This window comes from Ambystoma mexicanum, chromosome 7p (genome assembly GCF_040938575.1).
Source record: "Ambystoma mexicanum isolate Mex_15411 chromosome 7p, UKY_AmexF1_1, whole genome shotgun sequence".
NCBI lineage: Eukaryota > Metazoa > Chordata > Amphibia > Caudata > Ambystomatidae > Ambystoma > Ambystoma mexicanum.
Genome location: NC_090939.1, coordinates 522,985,146 through 523,009,246, shown reverse-complemented (window position 1 = coordinate 523,009,246; position 24,101 = coordinate 522,985,146). Strand labels below are relative to the sequence as shown.

General features: G+C 43.6%; 1 protein-coding gene across 6 annotated transcripts in view; it reads left to right on the top strand.

Annotated features, from left to right (window-relative positions):
• SYTL5 (synaptotagmin like 5) overlaps positions 1 to 24,101 on the top strand; it is an 885,600-nt gene that overhangs the window by 621,504 nt on the left and 239,995 nt on the right. For all 6 annotated transcript variants that reach the window (XM_069636554.1, XM_069636560.1, XM_069636555.1 and 3 more), the window contains one exon: positions 21,603 to 21,709. In XM_069636554.1, coding sequence (XP_069492655.1) covers positions 21,603 to 21,709 — 107 coding nt within the window. The remainder of the gene's footprint in view (positions 1 to 21,602; positions 21,710 to 24,101) is intronic.

Here is a 24,101-nt window from a genome sequence, read left to right as displayed (position 1 = left end):
CAACCTTCCAATCCAGGGGGTATGGCTCCCTTCCCCTAGACTCACACACTCAAGGGTTCTTTCTTATCCTGTAACTCACTTATTTCACCAAAGTTCAATCACGTTTCCATCCCAAATAGGTATTGTTCTCTTCTGCTGGGCTTTCACACACTTTCAAAAGACTGTCTTGAATCTCTTTATTCATGATGGGATGCGGGTCCTTGACTTGCAATCCCCTTGCCTGGTATACTTCCTTGCCAGAACTTTGCAACACTCAACTTCCCTTCTGAATACAGGTCTTCAGACTCGCAATTACTTTGGCCTAGTTCACTCTCTTGCCAGGGTTTCTACTCTTTGTTTTGTGTGCAGCTCTCGAGACTCGCAAGAGGATGCCTGGTGTACTCTCCTGCCAGGACTTATTCTCAGTGTTTTTTCTCTTTCTTTGTGTGTGGGTCTCCAGAATCACAGAGGACTGCCTGGTCTACTTTCCTGCCAGGACCTATCCAGTGTTTTCTCTCTCTCTTTGGGTGCAGGTCTCCAGACATGCAGTGGACTGCCTGGTCTACTTTCCTGCAAGGACTTATTCTCAGTGTTCCCTCTCGCTTTGAGTGCGGGTGTCCATACTTGCAGCGGACTGCCCGGTCTATTTCCCTGCCAAGACTTATTCTCAGTGTTCTCTCTCTCTTTGGGTGTGGATCTCCAGACTTGGAACAGACTGCCTGGTCTACATTCCTGCCAGGACTTATTCTTAGTGTAACAAGTTGGATTTCTCAAATATTGGGTCATTGACCACCTTTTCCTTGCTTCTTTCTCAAAGGCTTCCGGCGTCCCAGCTCCCCTGCTTGGCTTCGCCTGTTAAGTGCATCTGCTTTCTCTTAGTATGGGGTACACGCCGCAAAGCACCCCGAAGTACAACGTCCCTTCCCTGGGCTCACTGGTATTGCTTGGCTGATTTAGCGTTCTCTGCACTACTCCTTCTCTCCAGTGGGGTAGCCTCTCTTTCGGTTGCCATCTCGTCTATCTCCTGGTGTTTGACATGCCTGGACCTTCGCTCACCAGTCTTCCGTGCTGCCAGTCTGCATGCAGTGAACTCTCTCCCTCTGCATCTCTCGAAATGGGTCTGGTAAAGGCATTTCTGTTTCCTGCTGCTTTGCTTCTCATCTCCCGAACCACATCAGCAAAGTAGAACTCCATCTTTCTCAAGGTGCCGGGATTTTAAATGTCCCGGCACCAATTGGATGTTCCCAACCACTCCAGTTTCAAGACTTTAGCGCTCTGCATTGCTCCCCTGCCCCTTTTGGTCTCTGTGTTTTGGCACAAGTAGTCAAAAGGAGTTCTGTTGTCAGTATGGGGAGCTTGAACTGTTTCAACATCAGAATAGGCCATAACAGTCTGTGTACTTAGGGGGATGTCATACCCTTAGTAGAAAAGGGGATACCATTATCCTTCCAACGATTCTCTTTACCCTCCATGAGGGTCCTCTCGCCCATATGGTGCTCCCAAGTGCAGCCATCCCCAGGGTTGGGATCAGGTAGCGCCTGCCCTTTCCTGGCCATATGGAAAGAGAGTTTCCCCAAACAAGGAGCAATGACATTGTTGGATTCATCACACGAAGAACGATGGGGTAGAGCGTTGGCCAGAGTGATGCCAGTGGTTTAGATTCATTCTAAGCCTTCCAGCCATCAACTTCTTTATTTTGCTGATATCATCCCAAGTGGGACAGTTTTAACCAGACATGGGTCCAGTATCTGCTGGGCCTAGAGGCCCAAGCTATACCTCACTGATAATGCCCAGAGGCCAAATCATGTCTGATGTTGCTTGTGGCCTCGTGCAGAAGAGATTTGACCAAGCATTTTGGGCTGGACAGCCCCTTTTGGGGGAGGCACCAAGCTTAATTTGCTTATGGTCTGTGCCCTTTCTCTTATGGCTTGGTAGGCAAAGAGCAATGGTCTGGCGGGTTGGCCAGAGTGATGCTAATGGTTGAGATTAATTCTAAACTTTCCATCCTTTACTATTTTGTTTTGTCGATGGAGATTGAAGACAAAAAAAACAAGGTTCATCATGTTCACTGGCTCTTCTTCCAAGTAGGGACTCTCTTCATTGTCATCTGCCTCACCTCAGAATGCATAACAGGAAGAGTTTCTCCAACATGATAAGCAAAGTCCATCGCATCCGACAATCCTCAGCCCGAGGGCTCACAAGGACGGTGCACTATTTGCATTGGCTACAGTTACTGCTGCATCACTATGTGTGCCCCATTTCTCTGAAACAACCCATATACTCCTTGTCTTTCATTTTACACTTCTTCAGAAATGTACTAAAACCCTTCTTTTATCATGTCAAGGTTTCATTTCTCTACATTATCCCCTGCCAGTGCGGGCAGAGGCCGGTGCGCGTTCACGCGCTTCCAGCACGCGCATGGCATGCACAGGCAGACAGAATAGCTCCGCTTCAGGTGTACAGTGCAAGTTCCTGAGATGAATCAGTCCAATATCCTCGTGCTCAGCAGGATTTGATCAATGTGTTCAGCTGCCTTTAGCCCCTTGGGCCAGAGATCACAGCTCCGGCCTCCACAGCGCTCCTCACAGACCCGCCTTCACAGTTCAGCTTTCTGCCTCCAAGCAGCGCAAGTGTCTGAAGACTAGGCCTCGGAACGGAAAGGTCCTTTCTGCCTGGTTGCCTTTCTCATCTTGAAAGTAGGACTATTCATCTTTCATAAGTACATGAACAAACATTCGTCGGAAACTGAAAAAGGCAGTTGCACTGTATTTTTCTTAAACTGGAATTACAGAGCAGTGATCGGTCTAGACTCTGCAATCTTTTTCCAGTGAAGAAGTGACCATAAGTCTAGGGTGACCAGACGTCTCGGTTTTGCCGGGACTGTCCCAGTTTTTGGTGCTATGTCCCCCTTTCTCAAGATTATGTTTCCATTGGAAACTGCAGTGGTCCCGGTTTTTGGTAGTCAGTCTTTATAGCTGGCAGGCATGAATGCACAATCTCACATAGAAAAAATGCTTCCATTCGCTGCATTTTACAACTTAAGATAGTGTGAGTTTGTGAGAAATGTATTACAATATGTGTTTATTTGAATGTAAAACTTAGACCCCCTTCACCTCCAACTTCTACTGAAGTGCAGTGCCTTGACAGCCACTTTCAAGAGTTAGTCCTACCTTTATGTTAGTCGCCCTGTCCAGTTTTTTTACCTTTTAAATCTGGTCACCCTACATAAGTCGCACGTTCACTCTCATTTATATTTAGGGCTTCATTATGAGTTTGGTGGTGTGGCGAAAAATGTGGAGTTAATTCTGTTACCTCCATTTTTCCCACAACGCCAAATTACACGTTTTGGTGGAATTACCCCCGATGGAATTTTGAGTGGTAATTCCACAGATTTTATGGGAGGAAAAGTGAAGGATGTATCTCCAGAATGATGCTGGAGATAGATCCTCCACCTTCCCTCCCAAAAATCAGCGTAATTACCACTGATTGGGGCTCATTACAAGTATGGCAGTACTGAAAAAATTGACGGTAACAAAATTACTGCTACTTTTCCCTGCACCGCCATACTACGAGTATGGCCCTGTAGTGGGGGATTTACCTCCAGCATCATGCTGGATTTAATCCTCTCACTTTCTGCTGTAATTTACCAAAAATTCCCCATAGAGTCCAATGCACTCTAGAAGAATGGGGATTATCTCTGCCACCGCCACTTGTAATCCGGCAGTAATTCCACCCGATCAAGTGGTGGTAACGGTAATTCAGTTGGGTTGTATTCTGGCAGATTTACCGCCAGAATAGCGCCCAACTCGTAATGAGGCCCATAAATCCACTGGTGGTAGGTAATTCTGCCAAAAATCCCCAATGGAGTGCACCTACCACTTCTTGTAATCCTGTGGTTTATCCACGGGACCAAGTGGTGGCAACTGCACATCTGTTTGGTGGTATCTCAGAGGATATGCCTCTGAAATACCTCCAAACTCACAATGAGGTTAGTCTTTTCAGTCTTTTTCATTATGTGGTCATCCTCTTCTATTTATAAAGAGTTCTGTTTTAATTAAAAAATACTTTAAAGTGTAACTTTCAATGTATGCCTTAAAGGCACTGCATGGTTTCATATAATGTAGAGCCACTGCCCTTCCTCTGCGTGCCTGTGACCAACCTTTGCTCCATATTCTATTTCCTTGCCCTGTCAACAATGGGTGCACAACTTGTGGCCCGCTACTGGTCAATGATTGCGATGGCTTTTTTTTATTTCTTGTGCTTTAGGTTCTCCCTTTCTTTCCCAGTTTGTTTCTTTGTGGGGCAGTCTGCCTCATTTCCCCCTTTCATTAGTTCTATGTAACATCACCCTTTCCTTCTTTTACATAGAGCTATGTAACGTTTGTTTCTTTGATCATTGGCGCTTTACCAAATCAACACCTGTCCAGTAGGCTGCCTCCAATCTCACTAACTCCTCTGTGGCCCCTCTTTCCCTTGCTATCGCTTTTTCATAAAACACAACTTCCCATCTCCCAGTCTGGCCTTCCAGTGCCTCAAGATAATCCTAAACCCTCCTATACATGAACTCACCCTTTTCTCTATGAAGCATTCAGATCTTTCAACCATGTTTACAGGCCTATTGGGGCCACTACTGCAAGCCTCTTCTGCTTGATGAGCTAAATGTCTTCTACCAGTAAAATAAATGTAGTCACATAAGGTTTTCAGCTCATCACAGACTAAACAAACACTCTCCAGCACATTCTTCTTACCTGTTCTCTCGTTATGTTGTTTTTTGGGATCCATTAAGAAGACCTCTTAAGAATATCACAAATGATTGCATCTCTCACCTTCATACTCAGCGCAACCAGCTCATACTCTAACTCTCAATGTAGTAAAATATAGGAATGTTTGTTTTGAGTTTGTTACAAGTAATAGTTGCCAGTTAGAATGTAGTTAGTAAAAAAGCCATGGTAAAATACCTATGCAGTGACAAACTCGCCCAACAAAATGTAGACAAACCATGCATTTGAAAAGTAACCAAAAGTGCTGTGCTGGTAAGGAATGCATTAGGCTTAGGGAGGGTGTGGAGGGCTTGGGGTTGTTTGGTTTTGGGTTAGGGTAGGGGTTATGGTAATGATAGGGGTAACAGAGTGAGGGTTTGAGTTACAGATAAAGAAAGGGATAGGGAGATTGGGGAGGGTAGGTGATTTTGAGGTCGGATAGGGGTTAGGATAAACCTAGGTGTTGGGCTATAGTAAGGGTTAGTGTTAAAGCTTGGGTTAGAGTAAGGATAACGTTAGCTTTTAAGCAAGGGTTTGGGCCAAGGTAATGGCTATGGAATTTGTAGAGGACTGTGATGGGGTTGGAGTAAAGGTCACTGTTCATTTTCTCTTTATTTATTTAATCAGTGTTTTGTATTGTGTCACATGCAAATAGGATCCTTTGGAGAACTGAAGTGTATTTGCTATACTTGTGGGGTGGTATACAATGTTCAAAATATATTTTAATGCTCAAATTAGAAATGAATGATCAATGGAATGAATGGAGCAAGAGAAGGTCCACTTTATATTTCTGCATGAAGGCATTCTGGGACTACCGGGATGGATTCTAATAGAGGTTCATTGAAGACACTCTAGTAGGCATGTGCTATAATCCAATGCTGTTCTTAACGCAGGTGGCATAATACTTTTAAAAAAATGGTTGCTCCAGCATAGGGCTCTAGCCAAACAGAGAAGCACAGTTTTCAATTCCCTGAAATTCTGAAAATAACATAGCTGGACATGTTGACTCCAAAGGCCAAGCCATGATGCAAGAAAGTTTGTTTGGATCAGTGGCTTCCCCTGTTTTTTCGAGATGTGTGTCCTATAAATCTTTTCAGTGCTCAGCAGTCACAGTCCGGAGTAGACAAACAGGTGTCCACAGCCCATAATGTTGCTTCCAGTATGCCGTGTTAAGAACCTTCTTTTATGTTTGGAAAGCTCTGAAGACTCAACACCATATGCTGTGCCATATGAGGTCACATATTCCTCACACTGGATTGGACTTGAGGGTTGGTTTTCACCTAGTTCCTTTTTTGCATTGTATAACAGTTGTCCATGGTCTAGTCAACTCCTATATTGAATGGCAAGCACTGACTCTGGCCCACTGGTTCTGAGTCGTCTAGGAGATGGTGATTGTTCGTGGATGATTACTTGTTCTTGGAAATTAATTCCCAAGCATTGCGGCCACACCCAACAAGTTCAAATCCCTCTGTTTTCTTAGATTAATTAAGGGAGTTGGCTTAAGCTCTGGTAACCAATCAGCGGTCATTTAGACTTCAGGTCCAGCAGATCCAAGAAAAGGCTCCTTTTGGTCCAAAAGAAAAACTGTTACAAAAAGAGACCCAGAAGCATGGCTTTTAAAAACACCTTATGCCAATGATGGGCCTAGAGACAACAGGCAATTTGAGCTCATCCTTAGCTAGTCTCCACACAACGTTCACAGTGACCTCACTTCCTCTGCCTGGAAGTCAAAGATTTGTTCAACCTCTTATATCAAGATAGCTAAGGGAACCAGTCTCTGGGAAGAAGACTCGCCGAAAGAGGTCCGCACACACCCTTTCACTTGAAAGTATGGCCATTTGGTATCCCTGCACAGGAGGAGGTAATACTTGCTGTGCTGGGTTGTCTGTAGTCTGTCGGTCCACATTACAGGGTTGCCGGTAAAACCCACCGGTAGGCGGCTGGGTTACCAGCAACCTGATAACACTGTTTCCACCACCTGACTTCAGGTGCCACCGGGATATGATGGCAGGCAGCGGAAATGGTAAATCCCCATTCCTGTGGAGTCCCATAGGACTCCACGCAAATGGGGTCACTGAATCACTGGCACTCTTACCAGCTGTGCCGATGCATCAGTCAAAACACTGCTAGTAGGGGCCTGAACTACCAGCAAGTCAGGCCTGCTGGGAGCTCCGTGCCCCTACCGGCAAACTTAGTTTGGCAGTCCGGAAAGGGTGCCGGTACGTTGCTACTCATCACCCTTCAATAAACTGTCGATAGGCCATCATGCTCCTCCCAGGGTCATCACCTTAAGATGAATTCCACAGACAAAGCACATCGAAGAGGTGTGAATGGCCTCCAGGCTAGTTACCCAGGCCTAATTTAATTATGTAAATAGGCCTGGCTGAATATTATGCAAAATATTTGTACTGCATCAAAACTATGTTTTGAGAGTGGAATGGAGAGCGGCCGGGCCGTGGAACAGTTTCCAAAATGCCTTCACAGGGAGTGCTCAATGGGACCACACCGGTCGCGGGAGCGCCACAGTGTGAGGACAGCGCTGCATCCTGGGATGCAACCGCCAGTACAACACCGGCCACAGTAGGGAGAGGCGCGTGCGGCTCCAGCTGGCAGTGTCAGCAGGAGCCCATGTATACAGAGAAGCCACCACTTACCCACCAGGGAAACATTATATAAAATCCAAGGCCTCCAGAATGGCCTTAAACCACCTGGCAACATTTGTACTGAAAAGGTGCCATGAAAGCCATATGCAACAAAAACCTACTAAACCACCACGGAATCAATTACTTCTGGAAGGCCCTGGACAACTCGGACAGCAGTCCCCTTTGGACTGCTTTGGTCTTCATATCCGAAATGCAGCCCAGGCGGAGCTTACAAGCCCTTTTCAGACCTTCCCAAAGCCAGCCCATGTCACATCCCTAAAGCCAGGTAAGTCTATAGTTCAGGGTAATGTGCCAAGTCACTAGGTGTTGTCAATTCTCCCCAAGAGGGATACCCTTCCAATGAGGCTAGAAAGGTGAGGCTGATACCTAATATTCATGCTAGGGTTGGTTTAATGCGGGAGGACCTCAAGGGGATGCACTCAAGGACAACCACCTGGGTGACCATTGGCCCAGCACCCCGAGCATAACACCCCCTCTGACTATGGTTTCCATGTGTTATTGTAGTTCAATATCCATCACACCTACTGAGACAAAGAAGATCAGCGGAAGCATAAAGATTACCAATCATGTAAGCACAGAGAAGAGGTGGCCCTCAGGAGCAATGAAGAATGGCACAAATAAGGAACAAGAACAGTATAGACTTCAGCAGAGGAGTGGTTAGGAGAATAAATTAAGACAAACAAAGGACTTCGCAAAAGGAGGCGCATAGAAGGTGGTGGGGAAGCCGAGAGCAGTCCGCTCTTGGAGTCAAGAGGACGACAACAAACAGCTCCTTTGCTAGGCATGGTGGAACAGGTCAGTAAAGTGACTGGAGGCTGGAAGATGGCGGCATGACCTCAGAGAGGTAGACCGTGTGGTCTTGCAACAGCAGTATCCCAGACACAGGGGAGAGAGCACCGGAAGGCAGAGACGCCCAGGCAACGTGGCGAGAAGAAACATGACCCCAGGAATAACCGGTAGGGCATCCCAGAGCCAGTCAAGGTAATGGGAGAGACGTGGTGATCGGTAGGGGCTTAAATGTGTGGGAGACAAACACGAGAATAATGATAATAAGCATCTACATTGTGGCTACCAAGTGCACCAAGTGAGAAGGGGATAGAACCAAGGGTCTGTGACCCAAATCAAGGCAATGAGAATAATAAGAAGCATCACCTTCACAGCAGTACTTGGCAGACAAGGCTACTAAGTGGGCCTACTGAGAAGGGGAGAAAACCAAGGGTCTAGGACCCAAGTCAAGGTCTCAAGAATAATGATATGAGTCATCTTCCTCATGGCAGTACTTAGCAGAAGAGTGAACCAAGTGAGCATAGCGTGAAAGAAGAAGAGAAACAAGGGTCTGGAACCCAAACCAATGCAAAGCATATAATAGAAAGTGTCTTCCCTGTGGCAGTGCTTGGAAGGAGAGTCAACCGAGTGGACCTAACAAGAAAGGGAGATCGAGGAGGGTCTGGGACCCGAACAAACACAAGGTGAATCCCAGAGGGAGACACCCACCAAAGAGTGGCAAAGGAAAGCCTGATAGAAGGCTGAGAAACGTCTGGTACTGTAGAAAAACCTACTAGGGATGATCTACAAACCAAGATCCAGGGGAAGGTAGTAATTTCCCTGGACACAGCTTGAACTTTACCAGAGAAGCCAGAGGAGTCATTCCTCCTGGGGATATTTGAAGTTTGTGGAAATCAAGGCCAGGGGAAGGGAGTCATTCCCTTTGGTGAAGATTGGAGGGATGTCCTTTTAGACACCAGGAGAAGGAAGTCCTTCTCCTGGTGAGAGAACTTTTACTTTCCTTAAGACTCTTTAGTTGTAGTGTATTTATTTTATCTATTTATTGGGCATTTGTAACACGCTTTTACAGCAACAATTGTGTTTCAACGTGCCCAAGGGACAGAATCAGGGGTTTGATAGAGGACAGTGTTTTTTCAGTTGACAGACATTCAGACAGTTCCTTTAGTGTTTAATTTGAGGCGGGGAAACACTGCTAAGAGTTAGGGAGATACAATTTAAAATATATATATATATTATGCTCAAATCCATGACTCAGTAAGTATCCAATCTCAAGAGGGGTGGGGTATTTAAGGAGGCATGTGAGAGATGTTGATTGTGGGTTGGTTGGGTGAAGACAGTAGTATATGGAGGTCGACCAAGAGACCAGAGGAGGGGAGAGCAACCAGAGAGTGAAAGCTATCAGAGAGAGAGGCCCTGTGGAGTATTTCTGGGTGAGTGGAGAGTGTGAGTAGAGGTAGAGTAAGAGTAGCAGGATGGTAGTGGTAGCACAGGTGGCAGTAGTTATGGGAGTAGTACAGTGGTGATGGGAGTAAGAGGTGGAGGTTGGTAGTAGTGGATGGTAGTAAGTCTTAGTGAGTGGTAGTCACAGTAGAGAGGGGAGTAGTTGAGTAGGGGAGTAGTGGAGGTGAGAGATAGTGGTGGTAGCAGAGCAGTGGTAGTCACAAGAGGGATTGAGAAAACGAGAGTAGTGGTAGGAGTAGTGGTAAGAAAGAAGTGGCGGTAGCAGTAGTGGTAGCGCAGGAAGCCAGGAGGTATAATAGGAGGGAGGAAAGTATAACAGCTCAGGTTTCAGTGGAGTGGTACTTGGAGCTCAGATTGATAATACGAGCAGGAGTAAGAAGAGAAGTAAGATCAAAGCATGGAGGTGGAAAGGCAGAGTGAGAAGTTGTAGGAATAGCAATGTGATGGGAGGAGAACATCTGAAACCTAGTGTAATGAAGAGTCAGGTCAGAGGATAGAGGATAAAGTGGCACTTTGTGGAAGAAGGCACCATCCCTAAAGACTGCCTTGGGACACTAAGCGGGCTAGGTCAGGGAAAGAGTGAATGCCCCTAGAGAGTCAGCCAGCTATCGTTTTAGGTAAACCACAGTTAGTACAAGAAAGCGAGAGACAGATAGGTGTTCCCTTTCTGTAATACGAACATCCTGTTAAGGATGCCCCGCTAGGCAGGGAGTTATTTTAGTTTTATTTATTTCCCAATCATAGGAATTATACTTTCCATGAGAAAGATTCCATCTTTCACTATTGCTGAGATATTTCCGTTTGTTGGTAGAGACTATTTTAATCTTGTTGACCAAATATTCAAATTTACTGATAATATCGTTTGATGCTTCATCTGATATATTCACCAATTGGTCCATAAAAGCTTCTAATTTTGTAGGATTCCAAGTTATCAGATTAGCGGCATTACTGATCTCAATATTACCGCTCAAATGATATATAGTCTCTACCTTTGAATATTCCAGCATCACATATAGTGGTATCGCCATATTGATTACCAGACAGTTAGAACATTCATTCACGATGATATAGTCTATGGTAGATAGACTTAGACCTCCAACACGGGGTCTGCCGCATTTATTAGAGAAACCATTTTCAATAGGTCCTGAGCATATCTCATTAGTTTCAATAACATCGGGAAGGATTATTTTAGCATTAAAATCCCCAGCGATTATAATGGGCATCTCAGAGTCCATTTCTTTTAGGATTTTCGCTATTGTAGCCAGTTTGGCTTTAATATATGTTCCATTAGGCGGAATATATGTTTACAATCATTAGACAAGGAAATTCAGGTAAGGTAGTTTTAACCATCACGGCTAGCACCATATCAGTGGACCAGCTAGTATTAACTCCAGTAATGTTTTATGGCTGTTAATAGGCCACCTTTAGGGCGTCCTCTATTCCCTTTCACCGCCAAACTTTGTATGCAGCACCATCCATCAAGATCACATGGTTTATACAGCTACGTTTCTTGTAGTGCTATCATGCAGAAACAGTGTAAATTTGTAAAGAATGAGTAAATTCATCAGGGACGTTGTTCAAATTGGGATTTAAATAACATCGGTAACCAATGCCAATAGCCTTCAACCTTACGCTCACTTCTTGGCTCAGATGCATGATTATAAGGATTACTTAAGATTCCAGATCTTTTATTGGATGGCAGTTTTTCATTTGACACAGGACTACTAATTATCAGAGGCTGTGGTTCAATGCTGATGGGCAAAATCTCTGTAATGACAGTACTATTATTATTTTAGTTTTTGATATCAATCGCCAGCCTCTGATTCTTAACCTGGCGCATAGATATTTCTTTACATGTGTACCCTAACTTATTAAATAAGTCATGGTGACTAAGTATAAACTCCAAGATAGCATTATCCGACCACCACACATGTGTCGTCACTAGCATAGGGGTGACTAATTGATCTCATCACTAGATGTCACCATCCGCAGAGGAACCAATTTAGCACATAGCTCAAGAATACGATGTCTATTAAGAATCTCTATCGAGCCTGACTTTTTGATAGCTTGAAATTGCAGTGCCGTGTGGAATATTTTTATCCACACCAATGCACCACACTGCAGCCCTTTGCCAATGGGGAAAGAAAACTGCCAAAAATGGAGGCGATAACCCCGTACAATCCAAATCTGCAATGGTGCATAAACCACAAAAGAGCTGCACACCGTCCCACACACACAGGCAAAGTGGCGTAAAAACAGGAATCACTGCTTTCACCTGTCATCTGTCACCTATCACATGAATCAATGGCACAGAAGTGGACTAAAACCCGAAAATGCCCTTAAATACAGCTTCCTAATCAATGGCAACCTTCAAAGCGCTGTTTTGGTGCTAAATTCAGTCATTTTCCCCAGAGAATTATTGAAAGGAAAGTGTGCTGAAATCATGGGTTCCTCAGGCAGTCAGAGGAATCCAGGCCTCACTGACTGACAGCTGCATCAGAAAATTAGCTGTCAAACCCAGTTTAAAAGTGTTTCTGTTTCCTGATTAAAATGGCAAAATTCACCTATTTAAAGCAGGTTTGTGAAGGGCTAATTCTTTTAAAATGTCCAAATCCCTTATAAACTGTGCTTGTATTTTATATGTGAACTGAAAAGACTTTGGGGCTGATTCATGGAATTTGTGCGCCAGAAAATGGGGATTTGTGCGCCATTATGTCGACAAGTCCCCATTTGTTAAACAGGAATTTGTGGGCAGAATGGCGCACATATCCCTGTTTTTCGGTGCACATTTTTCATGAATCAGCCCATTTAATGTATAGGAGCCCAGTCTGGAGCGAATCAACTATTTAATTATGATCCGACAGTCTAGCCTGGGAAGATTCACATTTCAGCTTCACACTCAGTTGCTACAGGAAGGCTTAATGGCTGCTTAATGGTTCCCGCATAATGAAAACAAAGAAAGCCTCAGGCATTTGTCTCCTGGCTGACCAAAGGACAAAGGAAGGCTTGGACACCCCTCCTCCTAAAGGAGGGGCAGGATGTGGAGGAGGTTTCTCAGTGAACTTCAAAGGACTGGCCATTTGCTCACTTGGGGAAGTAAGACAAAAATAACCTGGCCTGGATTTCGAATGGAAATTACTTATTTTTGCCTCAGAACATTATGACATTTATCATGACAACAAAAATAAGTAGACAAGTGAAAAACACAACTTATAAATCTGAACTCATGCTAGACAGTTGAAGATGTGGTGAGAGTTCTTACTACATAAGGAACCAAAGATACACTAAAACACTGATTGTGGCAAAACTATTAATGTTGCAAGCTTAAAATTGTATATACATGACCCACTGATCAGCAGCGCCCACAGAAGTACCGAATTAGAAATGATTAATCCTAACTGTTATGGGTAAAATTGATAAAAATCCATAAAATAAGAAAGACAGCTCGCACAAGGACGGGGATTGAATGTGGATGTAGACAATCAAATATGAAATATAGGTGTCCAATTTTATTAGGGTACATAATGTTAGAAATGTACATGTGTGCAAGAGTTATGTTTTGGTAAAAATCAAGGTGGGAGTTCCTAAATCCTGTCATAATGATGACAGCTCTGCCAACCAGGACAAAGCACATGCCTGTAGCCACTCACAGACATGGGGGTGTGTGTTTGAAGTTCTGCCCATGCCATAAACTTTGCAATGTATAAATATAGGAGTTTCACTACACATAGGACACACTGCTTCCAGAACGACTGCTTCCAGAACCCATCCAGATTTACGCGCAGCACCTTATTCCAGAACTCTTCATCTTGTAGCTGACTTCAGAATTCTTAGAAGATCCAGATTTCTTTGCATAATCCAGACGTAGTATTGCAGAACTCTTGCTAGCTTGACCCAATTGCAAACCTCCAGAACTTAAAAGAACAATTTTGATTCAGCTTGGCTTGCTACCATTAAAGCTTGCCCACTGAAACTTGCATCCTGCTATCTACCGTGTCCAGTAACCAGAAGGGGCCCTTCCAAATCCAGTCTGAGGGGCAGTCCAAAATTGACCAGAACAGCGTCGCTGATCCGATCCCTCCCGAGGTCACTTGCTACTGGTAGACCTAATCCGACCCTATGACCAGAACCGGATGGTCCAATTTAATTATAAAGGACTGTCAGGTGTAGAGGAGGTCTCAAATATGGCCCGCACTCCTGTCGCCCATTTTGAAGTACCAGGAACATTAAAACCGAGATATGTGATGTACGATTAGCAAATAGACCAGCAGAGAGCCGCAATAGGGCACTGTCCAGTGCCAGTCAGAAGACCAATACCTATTGAAGCCCCAATAACCAGACAACCATGGGCAGTGAGATATCCATTGAGACAACCATATCAGCAAATGACAAGAAGTGAAGATTGTTTAAACATTGTCCCAGAAGAAACTCAAAGGACCTTAATCAAAGACGAATGATGATGTCACAAGTGCCCGGACAGATGTACAGATGAAGAACGACAACCAAAAGATGACACACAAAGACAAAATGCCATGAATAAGGATATCACAGACATAGAAGAAGAGACGATGTCGGAATATAAAGAAACGTAAATTGTAAGCAGGATGAAAGTATTCAACCAGCTAACGCCTGTACATAGGCTTGTAACGCAAGAAAACAGTATGGCTTTCTATGCTTAGTAGAAGAATAGAGCGGCAAGCGCCAACCATATATCTACCTCACGAAGCACATTATGTAAGTGCAGTCCACTTTATACAAAGCAGAATTAACCCAGGTTACTAAGAGTCAAACAGACCAGGATTCTTATTCCAGCTAAAACAAGAAGAGAGACGGCAGAATCGAAACTCAGCAAGGAGCAGGCCGTGCCTGGGAAATCGAGGTCAAACCAAGAGAGGGAGGTGGACAGTAACTTGGGAGAATCGTAACTTAAGAGCAGAGCAGCCTGCACCGTAAAGGTCGAGATAAGGGGGCCCAGGCAGGTGGCAGCCAAAAAGGAGAATTAAATGCACAAATAGAAGGAAAACGAGGCCGATTAACGGTGTGCTAACACGTGACCAGCCAAGCGCAAAGATGTACCAACGTCTGATGTCATCCAAAGCAGGAGATACCATAACTTTTCCTGACAAGAAGCTACAGTTTCGAGGCCATCCTCAGCCAACTAATTGACACATAGCCCTAAAGTACTGATTGATGGAAGGGAGTCAGCGTGAATCTTGGGGCATACTGCATCTGGGTGACCATTCTGCATGCTGCTAATTAAAGTGGAGATTTATGCTTAGGGTTGTAGCCAGCCCAATCACAGTGGGCCAAATAATCTAAGGTCCTATAGATATTAGAACCAATGAGACGTTGTACTTTTAGTGACGGTTGCATGAGTAATGTAGAGGGAAGAGCGTAGACGCCCACCCGATAAGTTATCCAATCCTCACACTCTGTTACCATATACAGATATAGCACCTATACAAGTTGCCTTTTCCAACCAATAGAATTGCATGACAAACTTTTGAGTGTTACACGTCAATGATGACGAATTTTTACTATAACTATTGTTGTTTGAATGAAGATTGTTGGGAGTTGAAGTGAGACGGGCCATCACATCATTGTTGATCTCCATGTTTCCCTGTTTCTTGTACTTGTCATTAAATAGACTCCCCTTTGCCAAACCATTTGAGTTGTCCGTATTGATTGGTGTTGGAGTATGAGATCCCGCACCCCATCCACCTCCAGGTGCAGCTATCTCGTCTTAAAGTACTTGAGGGTGAGCTCTGAGTCTAATGGCCGGTCAGAGGTCACTCCCCCTCCTGTACAAAGTATAATAGGAAGTACAGTGACCCATAATATATTTGGATTGTATTATCTCTATATCAACCCATCCCATCTTTAATTCAGAACCCTAGTATTGTTAGAATCCTTCTTGCGCTGATTCCCTCATCTGTGTTACAAAACCATAACTCCCTATTGATTTTGAAGTAACTAAAGTCAATTCCAGAAGAAATTGAGGAACCATCACGTGAATGGTTGTTCTGGTCACGTAGTCGTGAAGATTCATGTGTGGTCTCTTCTTTTTCATAGTCATTAATCTAGTATAAGAAAACCCATCTGTCATTTTTTTAAACTGAATTCCTATTTTCTTTTTTGCGCCTATTTTGCAAAAACGCCTGTCACTAAAACCTCCTATAACTTCTTCAGTTTTAAAGATAGAAACGAAATTTCAAATCCCACTGATACTTGAGACCCATAGCTACATCCACAACAGTGTATTCATCCAGTTTTTCTTCAATATCGCATAGTAAAAGTTTGCCGCGAATTTGCAAAGTTCAAAAGTTTACACGTGTCATACTCCCATTTCAAAGTGCTTCTTCCATCCCATCTGATCTGAAGTGTGTATTGTTTCTATTATATCTTGTGTGTTAGGACTTGTTTAGAGTTGCTTTCTTTCGAATTTTTCTCCATTTAAGCACTTTTTTACCTTTTGCATTATTTTACAAAGCCATTCTTACCTGTCAGTTTAAAAGTGTCATTTGCCCAAAACAGTTTCCTCTCTTGTTTGGGGAGGGAAGATTGCCTATAAACCCTAGAACGTTTCTTTCATTCCTGAATACCTGCTGGTTACTCACATTGGTGTAGGATTGCTCATTTGTATTTAACCAAAACTTTGCAGGGGGAATATTAACCTATCGCTATCTGTTCAAAACAAAACTGTTCTTTTTCCTGTGTTTTCTACTCTGCATCATTATACGTGAATTCAATTGCTTTGCTTATTTCCTGAATTGTATTGTCACCCTTTGGGTGATTGCTGCCCCATCTATCCATCTATATATATACATATTAAATTTATGTGTGATTTGAATATTAAATAAATAAATCTTTACCTTTACAAACTAGCCTGATTCCTGGTTCAGTATGACCTGGGGGGTATTTTGAGATGGGTGTGATATGAGTGGTATATCATTCCGAATATTGAACTCATAGACAAAAATAAATAAGGGTTTCATCACGTGCTACATGCTAGGCGAAACCTGGGTGAGTGCCTGATGGAAATCCCTTACAGCCCTCACAAAATTCGTCAGATCTTTCTCATAAGTGGGTTCAGTTTCATCTACCCCTAGCTTCTCTTGGAATTGCACCGATTTATTTATTAGTATCTCGGTTTTGTTACCTATTGTAGCCGCTTCTGGGCTACTCAAAATAGTCTGCTCTTTAACATTCTCTGAACACTGTTCATGAAATAGGTTTTGATATGTTTCAAGACTTTAGTCGAAATCCCACCCACTTTATTTATCTTTAATTTCTTCACTTTCTTTTTTTTGTTGGTTATCACTACCCAATCATCTAGTGTTGGGGTTGAAGTCTTAGAGGAGGGTTCAACAAATGGTCCGGAGGTTGTGGTTTCACAATTTTCTTGGCTAGGATTTTTGTGATCAATTTCTCTGCAGAAGCATGAATTGCTACTGTGTGTATGCCCACGAAATAAGAGGAGTAGGTTTGGGTCTCCCAAGCTCCAATTGAGTGGCAGTTGGTAACCAAGAAACCGGTTCGTCAACATTATTGGGATTGACAAAAAATGTACCCTCACTTCGTAAAATTGTGATACAACACAAATAGTTTCAGTAAGGATGACCGCCAACACCTCGCTGGCGGGGCTTGTGTGTAAATTGGCAGGAGCCGTATGCACCGTGCTCCCTGGGGAGGTGGTTCAGTTGCACATCCACTGCAAAGCCCTGCAAAGGCAGAAGTGAAATCTCGCTGGCACGCATGTGAACAAGCCTCCCTGATGTGGATTACACCCAAGCACAGTTAAGAAAGAAGCCCAGTTACAACCATGGTGGTGAGTTTTGCCCATTGCCCAGCTAGTTGCAGCACAGCACTGCAGCAGGTCAGTCAGGTCACGACACCGGCCGCCCGGTCAACTCAGCAATAAAGTAAAACGTTATACTAATGTCTTGTCTGCTGGACCGGACGGTGTGTGCCTGTCAGCATGTGTGTCTACTCTGACTCTCTGCAGAGCATATAGCTATTTGTCCGCAGTCTGTGCATTGACTGCCTTGCGCGCCCCTCATTTACAAATCCTTCAGGTTCTCCAGCTTTGCACCTATCTGCTAAGCACTGTCGCTCGATTGGATGTGCCTTCCACACACTGCAGAAACATAATTCATTCCGTCGCTCTCTCTGTCTCCCTCTCTTGTAGCCCACACATGTTGCTGGTAAACTATGTCCATTAACTGCTATGTCTTGGCAGGATGACCACACATAGTCTCCAACTTTACCCTCACTCTTTCAGTACGATTAATCCACATATGTGCACCAGATACCGCATGATCTCCATCTTTACCACTGCTTAGCCAGTGTTATGGTATCTCTTAAGTGGTATTAAATACTACCCAGTTCGCCTGTTGGCACTTAAACCTGTGTCTGCCACTCACGCACGCATCTCCCATGCGAGCGCTTAACTCGATGGGCTGTCTTACTGGCAAGTCTGTGCTGCACTTCGCCAACAGTTCTGTGTTTGGCTGGCCAGGTCGCCTTTAAAATAACCTCCTTGCAATTGACTATGTTCTGAGCTTTTGCATGTAACCCCTGAAACTAAACAGTGGGTGTTCCTGGTGAGAATTTATATACCGACAGCTACGTTTGAGCATTAATTCTATGATGAAATCGATTTTTTGCAGATATACAATTTTCTAGAGGTGCTATAATGTTTCTACGTACTTCTAATTTTGGAACATGAAAAAAGAGGGTACAAAAGATGTGACGATTTCACCAAGGATCACACAATGTGATCAAGTAGAGCAGCCGAGATTCGAGGTTCCCAAAGTTGACAAGTAAGTTTGAAAAGTTATATACGTGCAAGGTAATCTCCCCACCCCTTTCAGTTTGGAACACTCCCATTACCTGGTTCCAGATGCATATCTTTGCAGGCTGGTTCCGTTAGCTTTACCGTCAGTCGCATGCTCTATTGCATCCGTCTTAGACTGGCTGAAAACCCGGATCCATTGCAGCCAATGATATGATCAGCGAAAGGACCGCCTTCTTCACTTCAATGTACCGGATCGTAGAGATCCCACCGCCTTAGAGAACAATGGCTCTGGCACGGCAGAGTTAGGGATGTGGAGAGGGTCACACTACAGCCGTGTGTGATGGCTGTTGGCCAAGCGAGATGCGTGCAATAACGATGCACCTCCCAGCACATCTCTCGCACACGATTGTAGAGAGGGAGCTTGAGAACCAACTGAAACAGGTTTGTGGGGTCGGGTGGGGATTCTTCCCCCTCCCCTGAGAAAATGTTTTGAATAATGGATTTAAATGGTGCATAATACAGCGCACTTTCTCTGAAAGATTGGGTAAAAGGCCAGACAGTTTGAAATCGGTTTTGTAGGGTAACTCATGAAAAAACACAATAGATGCACGTCACCAAAAGTGCACAGGCGCATTTCACCAATGCATTTTCATGCCTATCCCTTCAATATATGCCAGTATAAAACATATTTTAGTGCTAGCTGTGCCCATACATTTCCATGCTGGCTCCACCAACATATGCCTGTATTCACATATAAGAACATACAAGAAGGGTTAGGACCCAGAGTAAGGGGCGCCAATCTGACAGTTTGCCTACGGTGGCAACATTCGGCACTGATTAGCACAGCATAGTGGGTTCACATACCTGCTGCGAAGATGTATATGAACCTGCAGGTTCAAATCCTAGTAGCATAGCTAAGTCAGTTAATTGCTTGCTGCATAGTCTCCAGTTGACAGGCACCCATCGAAGAAGGAAAGCCATAGACCATGTAAGCTCTTTGCATCTCCATAAGCAGTTTCACTTATTTGTAGTTTTATAGCTATGGGGTAATGAATGCTTCTGTCAGGAATACTATACGATGAGAATAGGAAAGGTGCTTCATTCCCATAAATGGGTGCTTTTCAGTGGTGCTTTGCAGTGAAATTTGGTGTGTGTGCAGGACAAGAAAGAAGGAACCCAGGGAACATTGAACTGGAACCACCGCGCAGTGAGAAAACACTGGGGTACCAGAATAAGAACATATCCGGACTCGGCCACATGAGGCGAGAACAGGGATTTTTCCTCTTTGAATTTATTGACTAAAGACGCAAGACACCCCCATACCTGAATTTTTGATCAGTATAGGCGCAGAGTTATCTAGCTCCACTGCAGGATTTAGTCCATCGTTGACACGCGTCTCCATTAATTCACATGGGGATTGAGGTTTGATGACATCCTCCACCCTTTGACATTTCGGAGTGGTTGCAACAGAACTATCCGTCTCCTGAAGAAGGTCGCTTATATTTGCCGGCTTTAATTAGGGGCCTATTGTGACGACCAAAACATATGTTGAGTTACAGCAAATAAGCAATATGCTATTTGTTTTTGTATTAACACTTACTGTAATCACCAAGAGGTGTTGAAATTTATGTTAATATATTGGTTCTAGGTGGTCTTAGTACCACAAGTGTGGAATATTGACATGTATAGTGACATTGTGAATGAATGATGGAATGAATGGTGGTGTTTAAATGTGGATGTTGAGGACAATAAATATTTGTGTAAATTGCTTATAAATAAATATATATTTTTTGACAAGACTTGGTATTGTTTAAATGTGTACAGATGTTCTGATCTCATTTCGCCCAGGTTCATTTTTGTTGTTCCTTTATATTTAGCCTGTAGAACCTGTGGCAGTAAGGCAATCCCTATTTCGAAACTCGTTATGGGTGAGAGGACCAGCTGAGGGAGGATACACTTTAGTACACTAAATTAGGACAGTGCAGACGTTGTAGATATAATATTGGTAAAGCATTCCAAGTAGTTTGGAGGTGATGCTGCTGCTAGCATTTGCACTTGTGTAAAGGTATTCCTTTTCTGGATGAGCATGCAGAGTTCTAAGACCTATTGCAGGTGTCTGCAACGTTTGGCTCTCTAGATGTTTAAGACTACAACTACATTCCGTCCCAGCCAGCACAATCAATGGTAAGGGATCATGGGAGTCGTAGTCCAACACTTCTGGAGAGTCGCTGGGTGCAGAATCCTGACCTATTGGGAAGTCACCTGTGCACTACATGGCCAAAGAGAGAGTAGGACAGCAGCCTATGTTTGCCACAAAATGCTCCGTTCCAGCCTTTTACCAAAGGAGGGCACTAGGTTTAAGAGAGTGAATTCACACAAAGTACAACACTTGGAGAAAGCTGGCGTTAACTACCATATTGTTTTAAACAATCTATAAATAGTGTCCTTTTCTTAAATATATAGTATGGATCTATTTCAAAATAATGTGATGGCAAACTTCTGTTGCAAACTCAGTTCCATTTTTTGCTCAATTGTATCATATTTTTACCACTGATTATAATCCAGTACACTTTTAAAACTATTATGTTGGCTCCTTTTTTTCCTCCACTGGCAATCTGGGGTGAAACACCTGTGCCCCCACAGTTTTGAGTTACCTGCATCTACAAGGTCTACTGATGTGACCTTTGCACCTCGAGAAAATGCATTTAGCATGTTCCATTCTGTACTGTGTTCCAAGCTCATCGTACGGTCTTGGAAGAGACCCCCTTTATAGATGTGACCCTTAACTTATCTACTTTGACCATTTAGTAGAACACATTATGGCTAAAAAATTAGCAATTCACCTCAGCCACCAGTATAAAAACGAAAGTCTCCGAAATGTTCAGCTCACCAGCACTTCAATAGCGTAGCCTTCATGATATATAGTCATTCTATGCCAAGAATAGAACATATAGTTTGTTTATTTTTATTTTATGTGTATGGCGCACCCAACCAGCAGGTATTTGGGCGATATAGTATCTTTCACTGTGCTTTCAGGAGACCTCTCAGCTACTGGCCTCCCAGAGCCAGATGACCGAAGTCAAAATGTCTGGTTGTGCTGCTGTGAGTGAAAACCTATTGCACTAATGCCCCCCCCTCCCCCTCTGTTTGTTACAGATCGCAGTAGATCTGAGATTGATTTGAGTGGGTCCTTTTCAGAAGGAAATGAGGATGCAGTCAGCATAAGAAGCATCTCCATGCCAGGCGGCTTGGACAAGAACCTGGTGAGTTACAAGTGATGGCGGGCAGGGGCGGAAATGACTGTTTTCTACACAGCTTCAGTGTTATGCCGTTACCGCTCAGTAAAAACTGTAGAATAATGTAACCGAATTTACAGAGAAGTGGCGTCATCACGTTCTTGGCGGGGACGTGATTTCATTAAGCCAGGCTGTGTGGGCTCTATGTGTAAAGGGCGGTTACAAAAGGCCTCATCTGCGAATTCTAGTACGAAATGCCGCCTTTCGCAGGTTCAGCCTTTTGTAACCGGTGCTCTTAGGGCAAGGGGGCGGGGAGCAGTTTTGATCTGCGCACCCGTACCATTTTTGAATTCATTAATAATAGTAGTTTGGGATGGAGCTGAATGCACAGCACATACCGGCATCGGTATGCATGGTAGCTGGCCCTGAGGTGACAAAAGCAGGTACGCGGGCATTCTGGGACACATGGACTATAAAAATACACATTTTCAGTCAGTAAATGGGTAATAACACTAAGGTTCTACATAATTCATCCTTTCCTCTTTTCCACTGGAATAGATTTAGCAAACATAAGCGACCGCAATGCTGGGTAGCATGGCAAGAGAAAGTAGATTTCATTGCATAAAAGGGCCTGGTTACGTGCATGTGTTAAAAAAAAAAAAAAGTTAATTTATGGATTATGCCTAGACCTGACAGGCATAAGTTATGCGTGCTCTCTGAAAGCGCATCTGCATTGCTGGTGATAATATAACAGAGAACACAGTTCCCTTCAGTCCATTTACGAATTGTCCATTTCCTCTGGCAGATCACTCTGTGATTAATGCGTTGGATTTATTTTATTGTAGTTCTTCAAAGCTTGGAACATGTAGGGTGGTTGTGTTCGGTAGGGCCAGAAAAAGACCAGAAAAATCAATCCAAAGAAGCAATAATGGAGCACACGATTTGCAGGGAAAACAGCTTTAATGCATGCAAATTACAGCTCGGAGGCTCAGCTCCTTAGAACTGAAAACACTTTCGACCCGCCCACATTGAGTTACAATATTTAAAGACAAAAACCACAAAATCTGAATACATTACAAAATATCAAACAAATGCTGGTCTCATGTTCCCTATTGGCTCCTACCTATATAAGAATCTAAACACAACCTACACTACCAGGCATTATTGGTTGGTATACTGTCCGTGACCGTCCTAGATACAGCCCTCTACAAATGACCTCATTATGCAGTCAACAGAAAATACTCCATCCTGACTGGCTAAAGTTGTAACATTTACTAAAATGACGTACCCTCATTGGTCAAGACAAATTCATATAACTTCTGATGTGCAGTGCCCTTGAAACGGCCCTAACATGTAGTGAGCGTGAACAATGAAGTCAGCGTCCAAGAGCTCAGTCAATTTGGCAATCCAAACAGTTCCCAGGCCTTGTAGCATCACTCCTTATAACTCTCATGTTGATACACGTTGCTATCCTGATGCACATTCTGCAGTCTATCTCTTGGGAACCAGGTGGACCCATAAAAACATGACTGAGTTGAAAACGAGTTTCTCACATTTATTCATACTACCAGGCCATTCTATTGCCAACCTAGTTCTCCCAACATCCCCTTGAGGGCAGTATGCCCACAATCTAGTCTGCCCATTTTGGCAAGGCCTTCACCTAGGGCCTTGTTCTCATCAAAATATGTCCTCCACAACTATTGTACTTATCTATCGTTGAGAACACAAACCATTATTCTATATTTTACTCAGTGCTCCTGTCGACAGCTAAACTCTGCAACAATAACTGTGTACTGAACCTCACCCTCCCTTCAAGGCCCTTGGCACACTGAATATTCACTGCGAAAAGCACAATTCACGTTTTATTTACATCGTTTTATTACATTAGAAGACAGAGTTCAAATCTGTGGCCTAAATGCAAAATGGACAGATTCGGACTAATGTGGTAAGGGGTCCTCATAGTAATGTAAACCAGTAACAATATATTGTGATGGCCACGATTCCACCATGTACTCAGTGGACCAACGTTCTCTGATAAATGGCAAAACTAAATCCAATTTGAAAATGGGCTGAAATTTTGCGACAAAAAAAAGACACACTAACACTAAAACTCACTGAATCTTTATGCTAGTAGAATTTCTGCAGCTTGTACTTCTTTCCACGTTTAGGACTTTGCACTTGCATGCCAACATTTGCAGAGCATAACAAAGTTAATTCTTGGTTTCTTTATCTCTGGACCCCCTAAGGACACTATCTGCTTCTCTGTATCCTTGATCTGGACTGGTTTATTCGAGTTCCGGTTAACACTATTTTTATGCTATGTTATGTTTATTTTTGGTTTTAAGTGAAAACATTGTTTTATTTAGTCAAAAAAAAAAAAGTTTCGAAAGACCGCGCTGTGACCACACAAAGCGGCCTT